This window comes from Grus americana, chromosome 2, assembly GCF_028858705.1.
Source record: "Grus americana isolate bGruAme1 chromosome 2, bGruAme1.mat, whole genome shotgun sequence".
Lineage (NCBI taxonomy): Eukaryota > Metazoa > Chordata > Aves > Gruiformes > Gruidae > Grus > Grus americana.
In genome coordinates, this window is record NC_072853.1 from 126,011,532 (window position 1) to 126,034,108 (window position 22,577).

Genomic DNA, 22,577 nt, shown 5'->3' on the forward strand with positions numbered 1-22,577 from the left:
TAATTTATAACCAGGAGGATGAATTGAAGCAAATTGCTGCAAGTATTGAGAGTATGAATCAGAATAAGGCACCTACAAAACATATAAGCAATTATGCAATTTTAGAGCACCTTGGCAGTGGAGCTTTTGGAAGTGTATATAAGGTAAACTTCCCTTTTCATATTAATTTACCGTTTTGAGGGGAGGCTTCATGAAGAGGGTCTAATACCTCTTTTGGGCACTACCCTCCTTTCAATTTCAGTAGGGGAATGCAGGTGTGAAAAGGCCTTTATGGATCTGGGCATGTTGGTAGTATTTGCTGTGGTTTTGCTTGTACCCTCTTGCATTTATAACATTGACCAGTGTATCTCTTATGTTTCCTACTTTCTTTTAATTCCTTTCCCCAAACAGCATTTAAGTCTATCGCAAAGGCTAACAAATCTGTATAAAACCACAGAAATTCAAGCATGTTTTATCTGAAAAGCAACACTGGGTATGGATAATGTCACTTCAGACACTGTGGCAAGTTCAGCAGTATACTGCTAACCTGCATTGTGGGGCCCCAGTTCTTTTGACTAGTCACATCATACACAGAAAAAGCAAAGACTCTGGTAACTAATCTGGTAGCCTTAATATCCTTTCTATATTAATTTTACAAGGGTTTTATCTTTTTTATAGGTTAGAAAACATAATGGACAAAATCTCCTGGCAATGAAAGAAGTCAATTTACACAATCCAGCATTTGGAAAGGACAAAAAAGACAGAGACAGCAATGTAAAGAACATTGTCTCTGAATTAACCATCATCAAAGAGCAGGTTTGTCTCATAGACTCTAGTTTCATGGATGGGCATTCTGCTGTTAGCATTATTAACTGTGAGTTCCCATATAGCAGGGCTTCCAAATGCTGTTACTATTTTTGTCTGATCAGTACAATATTGGCCCCTTTTACCTGAATCCTGTCAATATTAAAAACCTTCTTACTGTAATGTTAGCAGCAACACAAATGCTTGTTACTCAAGATTCTTACTTTCTGTGTTGGCAGTATTTTGAACTTTTTTCAGGGATTCTGTAAATTAAGATTGTGATAGAAAACTGATGAGTCTTTGTTCCATTTAATGAATTCTTGGGTTTAAAATACAATGAGAAGATAGTATTTTTTTGTAATTGAAAATTAAAGAAACAGACTGATCATTAGTGTTCTTAGGCTAAGAAAGCTAATTCTTTGATGCAGGATTAGTTGCCTGTCTTCAAACTTCATTTACTGTCTTTCAGTTATTAAAGGGAGAGCGGATAGGAATCATCCTGTGTTTTCCACTTGGTTGCTCTAGTAACATGCAACACTTCTCTGTGTTTGGGGTAGGTGCGAAGGTCTACTGCACTGCAGTTCATGAACAAGTTTGTGGAATCCTTGTGGAATCCTTCCTTCCAATGTGTAGCTAAACATTATAAATACTGTGCCATCAGTTTAACTATTCTAAACATCTGAATTTCTTTCCTCATTGCAGCTTTATCATCCAAATGTTGTACGGTATTATAGAACCTTCTTGGAAAGTAAGTATAAATGCAGAGAATTACTACATTGTACATAATGAAGAAATAGAAATACGTAATAAAAGCACTTACGGCTTTGAAGGAGTATATTGAATTAGAGCAATAAATGGTAATATTTTCTTCAAGAACTGCTATGGTTTAGACAGGTTTATATTCCTTTCAAATTGAAAAAATGCTAAGGAATAATATTTATATTTGTTTATCAGTAAAACTAGATGCAATGCAAACATTTAGAAAGCATCATTCTCATCCTACAGAGGTTAGGATGCAAAATTTACAACTGGAATGCTAAGTAGGGAGAAAAGCTATAGTGACTAGTAGAATGAATGATATAGATTGGTCAGCTGAATTGTCTTAATTTTCTTGTTTATAGTTAGCTACATACACCTGCCCGCTGAATGATTATCAGGCAGTGAATTCCTTATAGTTGCTGTGATATAAATTGAGGGAAAATGGAATAAAAAAGAGTAGAACTATGGTTAAAATGTATTTGTCTGTGCAAATACATTTTTAAAAAGTAAAAAATAACAACTTTTAAAATGTATTTTAACCTCAAATACTCTATTTTCAAATGCCTTCTATATAAATGTAATATTCTCTGAATTAATTTCGTTTCATGTAGATGACAGATTGTACATAGTCATGGAGCTCATAGAGGGTGTGCCACTGGGAGAACACTTTCACTCTTTGAAGCAAAAGCAACAGCAGTTTACAGAAGAAAGAATATGGCATATATTTATCCAAGTAAGGGCCTCCATATTTTTTTTTTTTGTTACCAGGACTTTCCTGCATGTAATTAGTAGCACCGTTTATGTTTGTTAGGCTAATAAATGACAGGTAATGCTTATTGTATCAGGCACTAATATCAGATATGAATTTAATTTCATGTGCCTTTATCAGGTTGTAGTTAAGAATCTTTGTAAGGTTCTTTCTATTTGTTTTTAAGCTTTGTCTAGCTCTTCGTTATTTGCATAAAGAGAAAAGGATTGTTCATCGAGATCTCACTCCAAACAATGTCATGCTGGGGGATAAAGACAAAGTTACAATTAGTAAGTAGAACTACTTTACTTGAAGAGAATTTCCCATGATGTACATGAGTAGAATTACTTTACTGAAACTCTTTGAAGGTTTCAGATTCCTGGGCCTTGGTAACCATACTTGGAAGCTAGTAAATTATTATACTGTTGTGTAAAATAATTGCTAATGCAGATTTTGTGATCATTGCCACCAGGTGTCATCAGCCATGACTATATTTTTTGCAGCTATGTATATAAAATATGACACAGGAGATGATATAGCCCTAAAAACAATTAAACTATAGTTATGCTTCAAGGCCTGTTTTTACTTAAATCAGCAAGAATATTGAGATAACCAGATTAGATAACAAGTGCTAATGAACATACAAAGTACAACAGCCCCTCTGTTCTATGCCAGTTCTTCCATGACATTGTTTAGTACTCGTCAGTTGTTCCCAGTGATCAGCTGCAGTGAGGTGCTATTTGTCTAAGCCTGTAGTAGTGAATGTTCTTGACCTATACTTCTATAATCTCCACAGTGAGGAGAAAGGAGCTAGGCAGATTTCAGGATAGGCTTTAAAAGCAGTATATGTGTGAACAATATTCTAAAGTATGACAGAATTTTGCTCTTTGAGTGAATTAATACAACCTAGTACACGCAGCAAATCTTACAGGCAATTCAGATACTGTAGTTTTTAAAGTTCTTAAAAAACTACTGCATGCTTTCTTACTGCTGAGGACACAGAACTAAATAAACAATTTGAATACTGCAGATTGATTTTTGCATCAAGGCTTCTCACAACAAATCTGTCTTCCTTAAAAATAAGAGGGAAGTGTAGACATATGCACACACCCAACCACAAAACACTTGGCTATAAGTAGGCAAATATATTTAGCAACTGTTGCTTTGTAGTAAATATTTATACCTGATGATGTACATACAATTTAATAATGAATGAATTTAAGTATGTGCTAAAGAACTCTGATTCATAGTGATGATATTGTTTTGAAAGAAGGTGATTTAATAGAGCATTTGTCCCTGAGTGATGAAAATAAATATTCAGAATATTATTTTAAAGTAAAATATCATATATTTGTATTTTATACCAACATACTGCCACTGAGGGGCACTCTTGTCTTGATTTAACACCTTTGCCTTACCTGTGGTCCAATCTAGATAGAAGTGTAAATGTACTTTCAACTGTAACCTCAAAATTGCCCTTGAAAAGCATTTATGTTTCTGTCAAAGATTTACAGGAGTTGAGGAAAATTGGAAGAACTGAAACTTATTTTGACCATCTCCACAGTAATTGGTTCAAAACTATTGCAATATTTAAACAAACACTTACTTTATTTAGTACTTTAATTAGTACCAATATATACTGAATTTTTGGAGGGTGCTGAAGAGCTTTTATCTATTACTTTGGAATTTTACTGAGCCTTGTTGTTTTACAACCTTAATGAAATTAAGAATAATTTACTTTCTTTCCAATGATAGTAAATATGTACTGTATTGGTGCATGCTGTGGTATTATGCCTAACTCATACAGTCGATGTATGCCAAAGATTGGAGTATTTGCGGTCTTGATAATTATATCTCACAATATTTGTGGATAAGTGAACTATCCATTCGAGAATTTCAAGTGGTTCTAGATGAAAGTTAATATAAAATGTCAGATGAAGGTGGAAGCGTATGCTCAAATATTGAGAAATTTAAATCTGCCTCTGCAGTGAATTTAACCTGTCAGCTTTTATAAAAAGAGAGCATCTGCTCTAAGATCTACTCAGAACTGTAGTTCCGTGTTTACAAGCTGCACAGTCACCCTAAACAGAGAGAGAGTTCAATTTTCTGGAGTCTTTCAAATCTCAAAACTGTCCAAAACTTGTCTTGATCTAACTAGAATAATACTCCTGTGGGCTACCCAGGTAGCATTGGGAAGCAGTGTTGTGTGACTACATCATTAAGATATGGCCTCTGATGGTCCAAATTATTTTGCTTCATAAAAGAAGCTTGTATATCTTATAATGCTGCTTTTTTTTCTTTTCCTCAATCAGTTCTTCTGGAAATAGTAACTCTTGTTAATCTTCTGCTATGAGAATCTGCAGGCTGGCAATATAACAAAGGCAGCTTATTCCTCGGTAACTAATGTTCTTCAAATATGTTTTCCTTAGAGAGGTGCCTTTAGTTTTGGACTTTGATTGTAGATTTTGATTAAAAAAATAAAGTGAGCAATACACTGGAGCAAACTGCTTCTATGGGCTAAGACTTTCATTCTGTACTGTGCATGGCTATGCAGCAACCTCAACAACGAACTACTTTAAGAAAGTTCTGGGACTCACAGGTAGATACTTCTCACCATGTATGTGAGAACTGAGCCACTCACATTTCAAATCCCATGAAGACCTCTCATACAGTTTCTGAGTTTATTTTTGTTGAAAAGGAAAGGAGTGCATAATGTGGGAGACATTCCCACCTTGTTGTCAGCACAGAAAAAAAGAAACCTGCTCAAGAATTATACTTGCTTATCCTGAAGTTATGGAGAAGTTGCCACATGCACGTGGCCCTTGTAGAACAATTCCAGCAGAACTTGGTAGGCAGGAACCTATAGTGAAAGGTGGCTGAAAACTAGAATTCATACAGGCAGAGAACTCTGCAACTGGCCTGGCACAATTGTAAGATTAAGGTATGAGGTCTCTTCTAGAGATTGTCTCTGAATACCATCTCTGTAGGTTTTACTGAAAAAAGAATACCTGAAGTAATAGTTGGAACAATTTTTTTAATCTGTATAGCCACACTGTATTTTCTTCAATACCAAGTGTGATTTAGACATGATCCTTATCCAGGTCTTTGTTTATTGTTTTGTTTTAAACTTATGCAGGATACAAGTGAAAGTCCTAAGCCCAGGAGATGCTTCATTCTAATGTGAAGATTATGTAACTTCCTTTGCATTTCCCATGACATCTTTTACACGTGTCAATTAAATCTGAATTATCCCAATCTTTTTCAGGCTCTTTTAAGTCATGTGTTGTTGCAAATGGAAACAGACATTTATAATCTGATCCTAGCCAGGCTAGTGGCGATATGAGATCTCTGTTTCTGACTGTAAAGAACTTTAAGCATGCTGTTATGTAGTTTCTGGAACTGTCCACCCTACTCGTATGTTCTGTTTCATCTCTGACATAAATTTGATAGGAAAGGGGCTGTAACTACCACCTCTTACATTAGTACAGCATTTAATCATAATTGGTTGAGCTACAAATGCTACAAAAATATAAATATTAAGTCATGCTAACCTGCAATTTCATAAAACGTCACATTCTAAATTGGTAGAAAAGTGTTACTGAAACTGTACATCTGTGATCAGGTTGAATGTCTGATTTATAATTTCTGACACACACACAAAAGTAGAATTTTAGGCACAGCCTGAATGGAAGTTATTTTGTATAAGGTTTTAGAGATTCATTGAACCAATATTATCTGTGGCTTTCAGTTTAATCTGCCCAGCCTTTTTATATAACACATTGAGAAATTAGAGTTTTCTGAATTTAAAATGTGTTTCTTCTTTTATTGCAGCTGTATTTTGTTTCTAGCACAGTATATTTCTGTCTAGAGCTCCACAGCTGCCTCTGCAGGGCAGAACAGAAGACTCTGTAGATTATCACTTTTCCTCAGTGTCATCTAGTTGCAGCAAGGTTGAGATCTTGATGGTCAGAGAGCGCCATGTAGAATAAACTTTGACACATTTCAGGTCTGATAACAAGGAGAATTGTGAAGGGTTCCATATGCTCTTTTGGGTGGCATGCTCTGTTTAATGTTTAGTACACATGATACAATAGCAGCAGAAAGGATCTGTATGGAACTGAAACCTAGGATTATATAGCAGCAGAATACTAGTTTTGAGACAACTCGCCTATTTGATATAACTTCTAATCATAGCAGGCAACCTTGAAGTGTCAGAATGGTGAAGTGAATGAGACTTGAAAAGTTCGAATAGTTGCTGGATGCTGGAGGAAAGCTATCTATTCATTTTGTAATTCAGAATACTCGCTTGTTCAGTGCACTTTTAAAAAGACCTGTTGGCTCTTGATTCTGTGCCATGCCCAGAGAAGCAGTGGCCATGAGGTAAAGTGGATATAGCTAGTGTCTGTCATGTTTTAGTCACTGCTTTTTGGGAGTCACTTGGATCAGTGCTAGGTTTTTTTGCAGATTTAACCAGTCTTCATTATCAGAATTGCTACCCTTCATACAAAGATTAAAGGAAATGCTTGTAGTACTTCATTTTCAAAGCTCCCATAATAGGCTGAGTGGAATTTTCCACTAGTTTATGTTCACACTGTAAATCAAACATTCTGGATGCTATTGGTGGATTAATCACATCTCTCTCTACAAATTTCCGTTCTAGATGTGGATCAATGCTAATGTTCTTCGTGCAGAAGTTACAAGCTTCACAAAACTGACAGATAGTAGACTGAGTTTATGAAGCATTGATATAGCACACAGAAAGGAGAACGATAGAATAACTAGAAAGATGTATTTGGGAGTGATGAGAAATTAATTCTGTTCCCATTCTGTTGATGAAAAAGAGTAGAATAAGTATATACTACTGTTGATTAAATTGCAGATTATCTTGATTTTAGGATATGCTTTTATGGAAAATAAAATTAAAGTTCTACTTTTATCCTCCAGGTGACTGTAACTCAGTAAGTTGCTGACAGAATTTCTTGATTACAGCTTCAAACTTGCTGAAGATAAACATAGTGATTTTGTGTCATCCTGAGCCTTTCAGGGTAGAAGAAACTGTTCAATGGGGACGCAGTGAAAATCTGACCTGAGTAGGTCTGAAGTTTCACATACGTGGTGAATTTGATACTCCATTCATCATCCTTTGCTTTGCTTTTGGTTTTTGTGTGCATATTTGATTTTAGAAAAAAATTAGTGACATTTTCAAATAGGACTCAAACATAAAATAAAGCTACAAATGTGCAAATATGAGCTCAGTGTTATTAAGATGTAGTATCTGTAAAATTTTCCTCTTGTTTTTACTGTAGAAGATCAATCTTCTAGGCGAAATCTTTGGGAAATAATGGCAAATGAAAAAACAGATTCTGTCAATAAAAAGAGAGAAAAACATTACAGGTACCTAAAATGTTCATTGAAAGAGACTGTTAAGATTTAGAAAGTTTTTGTAATTCAGCTATTATGAAAGTTGAAGAGATCATTCTGTAGGAGGTTAAGATACTAGACAAGTCAGCTTGCTCTTTTTTTTCATAGTTCTCTCTTCCCTTCATGCCCTCTTCCCCAGCATGTTAATGTTTTCTGAAACAATCCTAGTTTGTTATCACTTAGTCTGCTACCCTAAACACAATGTAAACAAGTGGAAACAAGTGAAGAAGGGCATTTCAGAAGCTAAAGTATTATGGCTGCATCATTTTGTGTTAATTTTTCTTCCTATTTGAGGACTGTCTTGAATGGTAGTTTGACTATTTTTTTAATGAATTTTAAAAAAATTAAAATAACATTTAGTTTTCTAGATTCCTGATATACAGGCAAAAAACCTCAAGGCTTACTGTTTACAATCACAGTACAAAATCTAGTCAAATATAATAATACCGTGGAGAGATATGACTGTTGGTAATGAGTTGCTGGTGAAATTGCATGTCTAGTCATAGTTTATAGAGATCTACTTGATGGTGAAAGTTTTAATTTTTTATTGTCTTTGAACAGACTTAAAAATAATCTCGTCTTCAGTGAAGGATGCCAAGCTTCCAATCATTAGAGAAATTAGCTGTAAAGAAATTATGTCTGTTGAGGTTGTACAGTAGACAAAGCACCAAAAACTATTACCATGGAAATTTTATTTTAGAAAACTTGTTTGCTAGATTGGTGTGCCTACCATTTCCCTTAGTTTACAAACTCATGTATTCGGAAGGTGGAATGAGTTGTAGTGGTGATATGCACGTAACTCACATGAACCTAAAAAAATTAAAGTAGTGTTTAAAACCAGAAAATCATCATTTTTCCAAAATGACATGTGCAGGTGAAAACAACCATTATTTTACAACAACAGACAGCTCTCTTTTTTGGGCAGGTAGGTGGATCTTTCCACTGGTGCCGTTAAAGCTCCAAGGTTGCTTCCTCATAGAAACATGTCATCCCTTAGCATTTTGTTTTTTCTTCAGCTGCACTACAAAATAACCATTGCTTGTTTTATTTTTGGTCTGAAAGGGGTAATGTTTACTTTTAAGGAAGGTAGGAAAATCTAACAGTCAAAATGAGGGGGTTTGTTATTTGGGGATGAGGGAGTTGCCTCTCTAATGCCAATTTTATTCCTGCATTGCAAGAATGTAGAGGGAACAATGGCCTCTCCCAGTTCTCAGAAATTATTTCATTTATTTGTTAGTTGTTGTAGCAACTTTTGGCATCAACTACCAAATAAAGAATCCTGGAGTATTAAAATTTGTAGACCAATTTATAAGCTGCAGACAGATGCTTAAATAAATTAAAAGAAGAAATTTCACTAGTTCGATGTGGTTAAACATTTGCCAGTTCCTTTTGATTCAATTCTGTATTATGGGCTTGAAAAAGCATTTATGTTTAATGTAAAGCTGATTGTTCTCTGCATTACATTCCTTAGCTTTGGTGGTGCCAGTTGTATTTAGGAGGTTCTTGCTGGCATCAAGACAGTTTAGCAGAATTTGGAAAATGTTATTGCCTGTGAAATGTTTTTTTCTCCCTCTGTTTCTGAGGACCTGAGTCTAAAAGGAAGAGAATATATATACTCCATCTGGTTGATTTTTCCCCTTGCTTTCTTTTTTCCAGATAGTCTATTTTAATACAGCATTAACGATTGCTTCTTCCAGAACAGAGATGTCCAGTCTCCTCTTTCCTTTACTAAATCTTTCAAGCACCAGGAACTGAATTTATTGATCGATGTAATGTCTTAACACTCTTTCTTCATAGAATATTATGTGAAGAATTCCAAAGGAGGTCATTTAGAATGATTCACCCCAATTAATTCAGGAAAGTATCAACATTGCAAAAACTTCTGCTCCTTTTGGGATTCATATTCCCTGGAGTAAACTGCCTAAGGACTGTCTTAACTCAAGGGCAAAAGGAAGGCGTCTCAGTGATCCTGTTAATTTAGCATCCTTTCTACTTATATTTTTGAGGCACTGCAGAGTCCTTTTTTGAACATATTGTCCAAACAAAAATGATCTGTGGCCTGGGTACCTAGATTTGGCTTTCTTGTCAATGGCCCTTTCTGAATAAGAGATCTACTCCTTTCAGACCCTTGAGGCTCACACTGAGCAAGAAGCATCAGAAACTCATTTTTCTTACCTGTGTTTCTTCTGATCTACAGCTTTTTTTGATGAGTAGAAACATTTTGAACTAAAACATTTATGAACTAACTCACTGTAAAAACTATGCTATAGGCTCTGTCCAAATAGAACAGGAGCCTTAAAACATTTTAAACAATATTATTTACCACACAAATCTTCCCAATTCTGAAGCAGTATTACAATACAAAATTTAACAGACTTTTAACAAGTACAATGATTTTCTCTTGCTCTCTGTGCTTGGATGTAATAAAGTGCAATGTATCTTAGCTGCATTGTTGTGTGGAGGCAGCAGTAGACTACTGAATTGAAAAAAATAAACTTGAACTGTTTGCATGGAGCTTAGATTAAAAATATCATCTCTAAAGTCTGCGTGTGACAATGTTGTGAAAGACTACCTGATAATTACATAAAAGCCACTTATATTAACATAATTGCACGATCATCTACACCTACAGCTGTTGTCACAAGATAAGGCTAAGATTCTCCATTATTTCTTACCAAATGCAATCTTTGAACATGAACTATTTGGATATTAGACCCCCCCATACTCCTTTGAAATTAAATTTCTAAGAAAGTACACCCTTCCCAGCTATCATAATTTGAAGGAAAGTGAAATAATTACTAACTTCATTACCTTGTTATTTTCCATTAATTTGGGCACTAGATCACTGCTTATTAGATGCTTACCGTTGTCATGCAGTTGATTGGAATATATTAATAGAAAATTTAAACTGGTCATGTAGTTTGGATTGAAAGCATCAGAGGTGTTTTTAATATTTTTAAAGCAGGTAGGCCTGATTCCAGCATAAGTTGTTGATTAATGTGGAGATAAGAAGATATTATTGTCCAATGCTGCGAAATGTAAAAGATAAAAAAACCCAAAGCAACCAACCCAAACCTCCCTTGCACCCTCCCCCAACTTTTCAGCTGTTGTGAACCAGCACTGATTGTCATGCAAAGAGAGTGATTATTGACACGTGAATCCTTTTTTCTTTTTGTAGCTGACTTTGGGCTTGCAAAGCAAAAGCAAGAAAACAGCAAACTTGCATCAGTAGTGGGAACTATTCTATACTCGTGGTAAGTACTCCTGCATATAACATTCAATCTGGTGACTTCCATCTTTATGGTTACTTTTTTTGGAGCAGACAGGCAAGTTACAATGGAGTAAGGAACAAGGTGCAAGTTACCTACTCACAGCTACTCTGCAGTGGTTGGTTGCCTGCCTATTTTGCTGTTGCCTATTCCTGAATGTGGTGGTTACTGTGGATTAAGTTGGTGCAAAAATGAAGTAACTGCAGTCGTGTAGTAACTTATTCATTTATCTATATTCTTATAGATAAAGAAATGTGTTTTCAAGCTATCAAAAGATATATGTAAACAATATATATAATTTCTAATGGCTTTTAATGTAATTGTAGCTTCAGTGTTCAGTTACATTGTATGTGTGGACAACTTACCTTCTGAAAAAAATAGTTGAAATTGGTGCTAGTGGATTTGTTTTGGATCAGTAGGCATTTGGTTATAATAATTGAACTGAAAAAAAATTTTGTCAAGTTTAAAATTTTCTCAAGTTTAAAATTTTCAAAGGTGGAAAAAAATGACACGCATTGTTTGCAATTTAAGCTTAGTAGACGCATAAATGACTGTTCTAAAATTTTGCCTTACATGATACATTATTCAGGCTACTGAATGAGCTGCAGTTTCCTTTGGCATCTTGCTTGTGGGCAAGCCAGAGTGAGGAACCATATTGTATTAAATTGTGGTACCAATATAGCTACCTAAGTTCCTAGATTACTACTGAGTCATGTTTTTTTTCCCTAAGAGCATGGGATAGAAAGCATTTCCTATGCAAAGGTTCCCCTCAATATGTAAAAAGTGTATGTAATTGAGAGTATTATATGTAGGTCACATTCTCTCAAACAAAAGTAATTGTGGGCCGGACAGGGTATTGCTTTTTGTGTCACATGATGTATAAATAACAAATGTGCCTGTTAATTGAAGTTACTGTATTGCAAACAAAAGTGAGCAAATGTAATCTGGGTAAAAACCTAAATTATGGAAAGCACAAGCTCAGTATTCATCTAATAGCAGTTCATGTGTTCTGGGCCTGCCATTTAAGCTGAGAATTTCTGTTGATTGAAATGCTAACATCAGAAATCAATTAAGGAATTGCTCATCTATGCCACAGTTCTGGATCTCTCCCTTTGCGAATTATTGCTTTAAGCTTTGCCTACCCTAATTATTGCTTTATTAAGGAAATATGTTTACAATATGTTCAGTTGAAGCCTTGCAGATCCAAATATTCCCCATTCCTGCATGGGCTTGTTCCAGCTTCTTTGCAATGCCTTTTTACATACAGCTGCTGTTCCCTCTTTTCAGAGTCACTCTGTTGCTTCTACTCGGTGTCTGGCTTTCTAAGGTCAGAAGTTGGTTTTCCTCTTTTAGGGACTTTCTGGGGCTCTTGTTCCCACAACTATAAATTGCCAATTCTAGCCCCTGTAAATAAAGTAAAGTTTATTTGGCATAGGGAATAGAAAAAGAAAACTACAATGAATGACACATAAACAAAACAAGAATGTTGCACAGCATGCAGTCTGTAGTACTATTTTCTGTTTTCATCAGAACTTTTAATTTAAAAAATACCTGCCAATAAGGAGAAAAACCTAACAGAATGTTATATCCTAAGTAAAACTGGAAGTGGCTTCACCCTAAATTTCTTCTAAAACCACTGCACTGGCTGGGGCACTGACTATCTTTTGCAGAAGTTTACAAGCTTTTTTGATGTTGGTCTTCAACTTTTCTGCTGTGGTGACCACATGTGATGGCCATATACCTCCTGCATGCTTGTAGTAAGTAAAGGTTCCAAACTATCAGAAGAGCTACTGATAGCTCTTCTGAATTGAGAGTCAAGAACTCATGCATTCGGCAGTTGAATATAATTCATGTTGCCACTTTTTAAATTGTTACTTGTGATTTCCTAGTGCCAGAATGATAATGATTGACACTTAATCCCTAAAAATGCTAAATCCTAAAGTGATTTCAAGAGTGAGTCCTTGTAATGTATTAGATAGTCAAGTCCCATACCTTCAAAACCAATGCATATGCAGCTGCTTAGTGAGCCAAAGTAAGGTGATTGCAAGGCTGACTTAAATGGTTCCCTAAATACTACTGAACCGTAGCACAATCTGTGAGTAATGCTGTATTTGCACAGCAATGTTTTGGTAGCAGGGGGGCTTCTGTGAGGAGATGCCAGAAGCTTCCCCTGTGTCTGATAGAGCCAATGCCAGCCAGCTCCAAGACAGACCTGCCGCTGGCCAAGGCCAAGCCCATCAGTGACAGTGGTAGCGCCTCTGGGATAACGTATTTAAGGGGGGAAAAATCACCAGGAGCAATTGTAGCCAGAGACAGGACTGAGAATATGTGAAAGAAACAGCCCTGCAGACACCCAGGTCGGTGAAGAAGGAGGGGGAGGAGGTGCCTCAAGCACTGGAGCAGAGATTCCTCTGCAGCCCCTGGAGAAGACCATGGTGAGGCAGGCTGTCCACCTGCAGCCCACGGAGGTTAATGGTGCAGCAGATATCTACTTGCAGCCCATGGAGGATTCCATGCCAGAGCAAGTGGATGCCTGAAGGAGGCTGTGACCCCATGGAGAGCTCGTGTTGGAGCAGGTAGAGAAATTGGGAGTAAAGTTGAACCTGGGAATAAGGGAGGGGTGGGGGGAAGGTTTTTAAGATTTGGGGGTTTTTTTCTCATTACACTACCCTGATTTGATTGGCAATAAATTAATTTTCCCCAAGTCAAGTCTGTTTTGTCCATGATGGTAACTGCTGAGTGACCTCCTTGCCCTTATCTCAACACACAAGCCTTTCATTATATTTTTCTCTCCCCTGTCCAGCTGAGAAGGGGAGTAATAGAGTGGCTTTGGTGGGCACCTGGCCTCCAGCCAAGGTCGACCCACCACAGATGCATGATCTTCAAGTGATAGTTTGGGTGAAGTGTAGTAGCCAGTTATGCCAAACTTTTATTTGTTGTCTTTTTTGGCTCCTCTGAAGTAATTGATTTGTTTTGTTCACTTATATCTGGGCAGAGAAACTGTTGATGGGAGTTGATGGTGATCTTTTAAACAACAGTTACAGGTAAAGTGTCTGAAAGTTAGATCTGTCTTAAAGTGTCTGGTTCCAAAACATACCCTAGTGGCCTTCAGAGTCACTGAATCATAATTTTCTTATCCTATCTACATTCACTATTCCCCGTCCTGTTAGATTCTGTCTCTGATGTCTTTGGGTCTTTTCACATTTTATAGGAAATTTTTATTTGAGAGTAGTGTTCTGTAGATTTTTATATATATATATTTGATGTTTGCTTATACCACATTTATTATTATTCTCATACCCTGTCTTCATATATGGAAGTTCACATCAGAGCTAGGACTTTGGCAGTTCTTTTTCTGCCTCTTTGTCCAGTTATTTAGATGTAGGCATGAGGATAAAATGTAACTTACGCGTTGCAGTCTCTTGGTAAGTGGTCTTTTGGAACATTGCTTGACAGTTCTACTCCACAGGCAAAACCATGGAAGCAGTGATCCTTGCCTGTCTGCAGTCAGAAAAGCGAAGGATACTGTGCTGATGTCTTTGTATTTAAAATGTATGCTTGAATAATATTTAAAATGACAGGCTAAAGCATTAAAATCTTTCCGATGTCATAACAATTTAAGAATGTTAAAAAGGCTTTGCAAACAGCTGAAGGCACTGAATGCCACCTTCAAGGCACTTAGCTAGTACTGTGTATGACAGTGGGCTTTTTGATATGGAAACCTGTTCACAAGGAATGAGGTGAACTGACTGAGTGTTTTAACACAAGTCATGAAGCAGAAGTCAGAGCCTACAGACTTAATCAGTGTTTGGACTAGATGTTTTTTGTGTGTTGGTTTTTAGGGTTTCTTTTGTATGATTTAAGTAGATGTCAAGGGCTATAAAATAATCAAAATATTGGGAATGTATATCTACAATATGCAAAAAAGCAGCAATTAAAAAAAAAAAAGGAAAGGAGGAAAAGAGCCAGCTGTGAGATAGTGTTGTCGTTTTAGAGTGGCAGAAATTGCTTTCTTCTGAATTGACAGGATAATAGTTCTGAGTAGTTTGAGATGCAACCCACCCTTCTTGGAGCAGACAATATAGTACAGAAACAAAATAATAAATGTCTACAGTAGTGTCTGATGCTTATTGTTTAAACTTGGCTATGCAGCATTATGCAGAGTGGTTCAGATAAAAACATATCACTCTATATACCAAACATGTTTGGTTTTGGGGTTGACTGAATCAATTTGCTAATGTAATTTTTAAAAAACTGTGTCATCATCAAATAACAGCAGACACAGTTTTATGTTTAGAGGGGGGCTTATAGAATTATGCTTTGTAATTGTGATGGTTTTTAATTCTACTTCATACTAGGTTTTATTCTGCTAGCGTACTAATTAAATTCCTTTTAATTGGTTATGTCCTTGAAGTAAAAAAATCCAGCAATGTGTATGTTTAGAATACCAAATGTATTAAATGGATGTGTTTACACTTAATACATTAAAAATTGAGGAAAAGACTGCTTTAGGGAATTGATAATGAATTCTGAAGTCTTTTTCCAGCTCATAAGTCACCAGAAACAATCTGCTCCAAGTTAGTGGTGACAGAGTCTTTATTATCCTGCTGTCTCGAAGGACTTCCCAGAAGAGACACAGCAAATTGTACATGTTTATAGAGAATGACATTTCCTTTCATGTGTACCTGCCACTTTGTTTCGCAAAAAGGATTGTAACTTGTGAAAGGGATGTATCCAGAACAGGTCAAGAAATACAAGTAAAAGTTAGCTGAGTCCTGGTTGTGATAACTGCCTTTGTATTTGTATAAGTATACAGAAATTTTAGAAAAACTCTGGGAAATTAAGTAAATTTTGAGATTGGGATGGAATAGAGAATCCCATCATAATTCTTTGAGAACTTGACTGATCGTGAAAAAGCTGTTGGGAAACTGAAGAAGAGCAGATGCCTCAGATATCATTAAGATGTAGGTGAGACTGTTCCATGTTAATTGGTGAATTAACTTGATCTTTCTGAAACATAATTGTTCTAACATGTTGGAAAAATGATATGCAGATGATTTGGCTTTCTGTGCTAAAGTTGAGGTGTTTTCTCTTTGTGCTGTTTCAAGGAAACTAATTTTTGTGGTAATTAGAGGTACTATTTTACTGGTGTCCCTCATCTTCCCTGCTCTGGAGGAGAAAATACTCCTTGATCTTAATTTCTGTTTATGGACTACACAGTGTTATGTTACCCAAATTTCTTTTCTAGTGCTTCTATTTACAGCCATATCTTATCCCAATATTGATTTATGCAGTGGTCTTGGCTAAGATTTCATGCAGAGATCTGCAGTAACTGTTTTTTCTCATTGCTTATTCTGGTGACATGGTAGTACTTTCACTTATTTAAAGCATTTTTGTGTTGGGAAGGGCAATCTAAGATGCGGGAGTGTGGTGTACTTTCATACGTACTTAATTTTTAGCCTGCTTTATGATGCTATATGATCAAACTGATTACCAGTTTTTCCAGCAGTTCTTTCTTCCTCTCAAAAGAGCCTCTGAACCATTTCACCAATTTCAACCAAATTTGAGAGTTTAGGTTCTTTCAATGTTTGTGAAAATTTGGTGATGGATAGCAAGTAGAGAGACAGTCTCATCTTTTTGGTGAGTAGAAGTGTTTAAGCTCAGCTGAGATGTTACCTTCCAAATAAACTGCAGTTCATGGTGACATCTGACAGTACTTTGGTGTATTTAGATACCCAAGAGAATAGGAAACTGAAGGTACTGCGGGGTGAGGGAGAGTAGAAAACTAGTCTTGCTTTAGTTTTGCTGTTCATGGAACAGCTGGCTCCTAGAGAGGATTTGCTGATTTGATTAGAAAGGTAACAGAAGTTAAATAATCCTTTCAGTATATTAATACAGCATTTTTATCAGAGGATCTTCTGAAAGTGGATTAATACAAGTATTCACTCTGAAAATGAAACATAGCAATGAAATGTAATTGTGATAGTGTGGTTGTAGTTTAGACATAGGTTTATAATAATGTGTGTCAGCAAAAAGTTCAATGCAATTGGAGGTGGAATCCACAGGGACAGTATAGCAGAGGACAAGCAGATAATACCATCCCTATCTGTATGCCACAGGGCAACTCTGCATAGAACATTATGTTTCATTATAGACATACCATTGCTAAAAAGATAAGCTGGATGAACTTCAAGGAAGAACATTATAAGCAGTTGACAGAGATTGACTTATAAAAAGATGACCAAATGATTTACCTTTATATAATTTTTATTAAGTAACAAGTTTTGCTAAATAACTGTCACTTCACATTTGAAATGTACTTAGTACTACATCCAGTATTATACAGCATTATACACGGGAGTAAAGCTGGGAATGATGTGAAACAATGTAAGAAAGCATGAAGATATCTGTATTTATGTCTGGAAAAAAATATCAATGGAAAGGATAGAAGTCCCCACCATAAGACATAAATTAATACTAGACAGGAAAGAATGCAAAAAAAATCTTGCACTAAAAGAAAGCAGACTACTTTGTAAGTGACATGTACTAGTTCATACAGATTTTTTTTTCTGTCCTAATAAAAGAGGAATTTTACTCACAATGGCTTAGAAGTAACGTAAAGTCATAGCATAGGTTTTCTTGATGAAAGGGAGTGTGGAAACATACAGCTTACTTTCTATACTTATTAGAAAATGAGTGGTGCTGATCTAGCTTCTAATGAGTTACTTTTTTCTTCTAAGCATTATAGTATGTAGTAATACTATAGACTTCATGATTAATATAAACTGCTGTCTGCAAAAAAAAATTCTATTCTACTAACATAACAGATTATAAACCAAAAAATGTATTTCTTGAAAAGAATTCTTTCTGTAGAACTTCTATAACAATTATTTTAATATATATTAATTATTCTGGTTTTTCCCCTCATTGGCTTAAGACTTTTAATTTATAATCCCTTTGGAATAGACAATAATGAATGAACACTTTTTATTAGAATAAGGTTAGTCATTACATCAAACTGATTTATGAGCTTGTAAATATCTGTTAGTCTAATGTTACTGGTACTTGTTTGCTAGAATTATTCTTTGTTTAATTTTTCTTTTAAGTAATGTCAAATGAGCTACATACAGATGAACTGTGTTACTTAGACATCTGAACTGCAGGAACTTGGAATACTTTTGGCAAATTTTTCCCCTGTTATTTCCCATTCTCTTCTATCTTAGATGTCAGCCATATTGGTATTTTGGCAGATCCTTACTGTTTCAAAGCCTTTACTATTTCTTGTTTGGTTTTACTTTGCTGCTCAGTACGTGGGATGCTGTTTCAATTTGTCGTGCCATTACGTGTCATCTTGCTGTCATTGATGTTTCCTTAGCAGTGTGTTTGCTGTTTTACCATGTCTTTGGTGGTCAGTTAAAGCTATTTCTTGTTTTTACTTGGATCTTGGGCTTTAGTTTCGGGTGTGGCTTTTGTTCAGTTGCATGCTTTTTCACAGTAGCCAGATTTCAACACTCTGTCAAGGATTATTCAAACTGCCTTAGTCTTTCCTTGGTTTGTTCCATCTCTCTTCTTATTCTGTTTCTTGGGGTTTTTTTTCACAGCTGAGTTTTTGCGCAGAATTATGATTTTGTTGTTACGATAACTTTAATTGGTAGAATAAGTGAAAGCATGCACCACTGTAGCAGAACAGAGTTCTTGCATTCTTTGTAGACATTATTAGAGTAAGCATCAGAGCGATAATGTTCATGAGTGGCCATGTCTCATTAGAGAAAGGTTAATACTGGATTTTTAAGGATCTACTGTCCTCTCTTTACCCTTTACTCTTTTGTGCAGTAGTAGATTCACTGTCTACTTCAAGGAATGGCAGGCCAGCTGTGGCTTAAGAATTACTGGAGGCAGCATGAGTTATGCTAGGCATCTGACTGAAGGAACAGCCACGTCAAGAATTGGCTAACAAGTGGGAGGCTGAATGTTTGTAATACTCTTCTAGCATAATGGAAACAAAATAATCAGAATCAGAAATAGGATAGACATCTGTTTAAGAAATATAAGGGGGCATTGATGCCTTCTAAATGAACAAGAGGATCATGTTTGAGTCATCTGCAAGCAGAGCCGCCAGTAGTCTTTCCTTCCGTTTGCTCTCTTACCATAAGTGACCATATATTCTGTTTGAGATGCATCTTATCAGTGGCATATTTAAAATGGCCATTATGGAAGAGCCTGTTTTGAATGAAAGAGGGGAGAGGTGAAAATAAATTATTTGCCGATACTTGAATAGCTTTTGTGGGTTTAATCATTTGGAGTTAAACTGCCTTTAATTGTTACTTGCATTGGCAATTGACATTTTCTGCACCTAGAGTCCTCATGCTTCTTGATTATGGCTCATCATTTCTCACAGGAATGTCATAAGGAGGTTGAATATAAATACCCCATGATTTTAAACAGATGTATATATCTGCATTTGCTATCTATTCTGCTGAAGAAAGCTCATTTCCTGGGTTACTACTCAATGTCTAGGCTCTTCACAATTTGAGCAGCACAAGCAACAGTCAGTGATTTTATGACTGAAGAGGTAGTACAGTGTTATCCAGGGATGTAGCAGTGAATTCGCTATATGATCCGTACAAGTAGTCTGTGTATTTTTATAGAGATCAATGTGCCCAATTATTAAATGGGGAGTTGCAAGAGTGTGTTGTAAATGTGATTTGTTGGTAGGTTTTGTTGATTACTATTTACAAATTAATGTGTACAGTATTTTCTTTCTACTTCCTATCTCAAGAAGAGTTGATACAGGCTTTATCAACTTTTATTTTTATTCCTAGAAGAAATTTTAGAGATAATTTAGAGAAGAAAACTGTAGAATTAAATGGGTGTTTTTCTCATCACAGGATCATGTGACGGTTCAGTTTAGGTCACTTGTCCTGTGTTACTTCTGGCCTGTTTCTCAAGAGTGCCCATTACTGTGGTTAGGGAGTGAGCTGAACAGAATCAGGTGATATCTCAACCTCCCTTCTTCCTTCTCTTTAGTCTTTGCTCTCTTTCCCATGTAGCCTTACTTTTTCAGCTGATGTTTGTGAGCCATCAAGCAATAAATTACTTGTTATATATTTTATATTAAACAAGTTATGCTTAGATTATTATGACCCTCTATATTTCATCTGCTGATTTTTGAAGAAGGTAATGAAGCTACCATCTTATTCAGGTAAAATCTTCAGCTGTCTGCTCTTTTTTTTTTTTTTTTTTAACATTTAATCCATACTGAACATGATTGCTAGACATAACAGTAGTTATTAGTTAATTGTCTAGTATACTAGGTTCCAGCAAATCCAAATACTTGCAAAGTCATCTAATTCATACCTTACTGTCAGAAACAAGTTACTGTCAACAAGTCTCTATGTGGCTCGGATTCATCTTGCTTGTATCTAGTAATTCAAAAACTAGGCATCTTAGCCAAGTCAAGCAACTTGACTACTGAAAGTAATGGAAAAAAATAGGCACTTCAATAATGAATTTCATCCCATTTATCTTAAACAGCTATTGTAGGATGAAACGAATCAACCACTTAATGTGCCTCTGTCCCTTCATTTGCTACAGAGGGAGCTGGAGCACTAGCTTAGCATAAATCTAGCTTATAGGAGTTTAAAGTTAGGCGAAGATGGAATCAGTTATTCAAGATTTAGGTTTATTTTAGAGTTGTTGTAGGATTGGATTTGCTAGTGCTCATGGTCATCTTCTTGCAGATACTTGTTTTTCTGTATTTCCCTTTAAATTTTAAATATTCATGCGATTTCTTGATGAGCTTGGTTATTTGGACAAAGGCACTAAATGAAGTTCATTCTGGAAGGTGTGTACCTCAGTAAGCAAAATCCTTTTCCATTGTTTAATTGTTCAGATTTGTGTTCCATAGATAAAGGAAAAAACCTTTTTATTTTCTTCAGATATTTGTACAGTTACAGACTTAAGGCAATTCCTCAAAGCATTTTATAAGAAGTTGCAGTTGTAATTCACTGGAAAACATCTCTGGTTGGCAAGAATCAATTCTTAGAAGTGCCTGTCAGATGCATGTTATGAGTACCTTTCTAGAATATGAGTGTTTCAGTTTTTATATACATGGATAGCACTTTGCCACAACTTACAGATATACTGTATCTACAGCATTTATTTTAAAACTGACAGCTTGACATTCTGCTAGATATTTTTGTATGAATAAGAACACCAGATGTATGGATGATGTAGTGATGCTTCCCTTTAATAATATAAATCAAAAATCAAATTGAAGGGAAATTTTTTTAATTTTCAGAATCTGGCTTATACGTCCTTTTGGTTTAGACTTTGTTCTGTGATGTGTCGGAAGGAATAATAGGTGTAAATTAGAACTTTAATGTGTTTTTCTGTTTTAAGCCTCCCAGAGGCTCTGTATGTAGTACTGGAATACTAAACTACATATTAATAATACTTTGATTTGTCCTTATAACTTAATCAGAGGTGCATATGATAATCTTGAAAATTCAGAAGTATGAAACCAGTTGAAAGAGTTATGCACATTTTGAGCTTAATTAGATAATTGTTGTATTTTCATATACAAGAAGGAAGGAAGAAGCAGCTTGCTATAAACATCACCTTTTCAGATAGAGCCTGCGAGGCTTTTTAAATTGCCCTTGAAACAAGTTTTTAAAAAAGTAAAGGCCTAAAAAATCTGTAATAGTTTTACACACTGACTCACAGCAAGTTTTCTTCCAGATCAACAGATACCGTGTATCCACAAGAAGGCTAAATTCAAACTGAATTGTATCTTCATGGGATATTTTCCCAATAAATCTACACCCCATATTTGTGACTGTATTCTGATGAGAGGAAAAACATTGCAAATAGATACTTAACTGTAAAATAAAGAAGTTTATAGAAAACCTTTGGTTGGGGATAAATGCACATAAAAGCCCATGAAACTCCAATACTTGTGGTCTGTTTGTAAAGGGTATTTAAATATTAATAATCCTCACCCTTGCATTTTGTTGAGAGTTCTCCCAATTTTGGGGAGCCTAAGTTGCCAGCGTACATCAATGGTACCATAAATTTTTATACTGTAAGTGCTTCCAAATTACTGTATTTCTGAAATGAAATATTCACAGAATACCATTCTGATTGGAAAATTCTAGAGGCCCAAAATGTATCTTAGAGTAGTAGTGTGTGTGTAGGTATGCACATATAAATATGGACCCACATAGGCATGCACACACACACATATATATATAATAACAGTGATATTGTTCATACTTGTAGAGAAGTTAGTTCAGCTTAGATAGCATGAGGCAGATATTGTCATGCTTTTTTCAGTTTAATTCTTTGTTCCACTTATTTAATTAAGCATCGATGGGTTTATCGAGCTAGCAACACTGTTTCTGGCATAACTATATTCGAACAAAGTTGTCATGTTGACACCTTCAATGCTTTCAGGAACATACGACCCTATAGCTTATGAGAATTTCTGGCAGCTTTTTTGTTCTACCTGCTGCCATTGATATTTAAGCAGAAGACTTTGAAATTGCCCAGCAAGTACACAATTGCCATATCTGGGAATTTTTGGAGCATTTTGTTTT

The 22,577-nt window shown here is 35.6% G+C and overlaps 1 protein-coding gene across 10 annotated transcripts in view; it reads left to right on the top strand.

Annotated features, from left to right (window-relative positions):
• The window catches only part of NEK10 (NIMA related kinase 10), a 107,322-nt gene that overhangs the window by 27,359 nt on the left and 57,386 nt on the right, over positions 1–22,577 (top strand). For all 10 annotated transcript variants that reach the window (XR_008576055.1, XM_054818120.1, XM_054818118.1 and 7 more), the window contains 6 exons: positions 15–143; positions 658–795; positions 1,486–1,531; positions 2,154–2,275; positions 2,478–2,580; positions 10,890–10,965. Coding sequence is in view for 9 of the 10 variants with exons in the window: in XM_054818120.1 (XP_054674095.1) it covers positions 15–143; positions 658–795; positions 1,486–1,531; positions 2,154–2,275; positions 2,478–2,580; positions 10,890–10,965 (614 nt within the window). In the remaining variant the exon portion in view is untranslated. The remainder of the gene's footprint in view (positions 1–14; positions 144–657; positions 796–1,485; positions 1,532–2,153; positions 2,276–2,477; positions 2,581–10,889; positions 10,966–22,577) is intronic.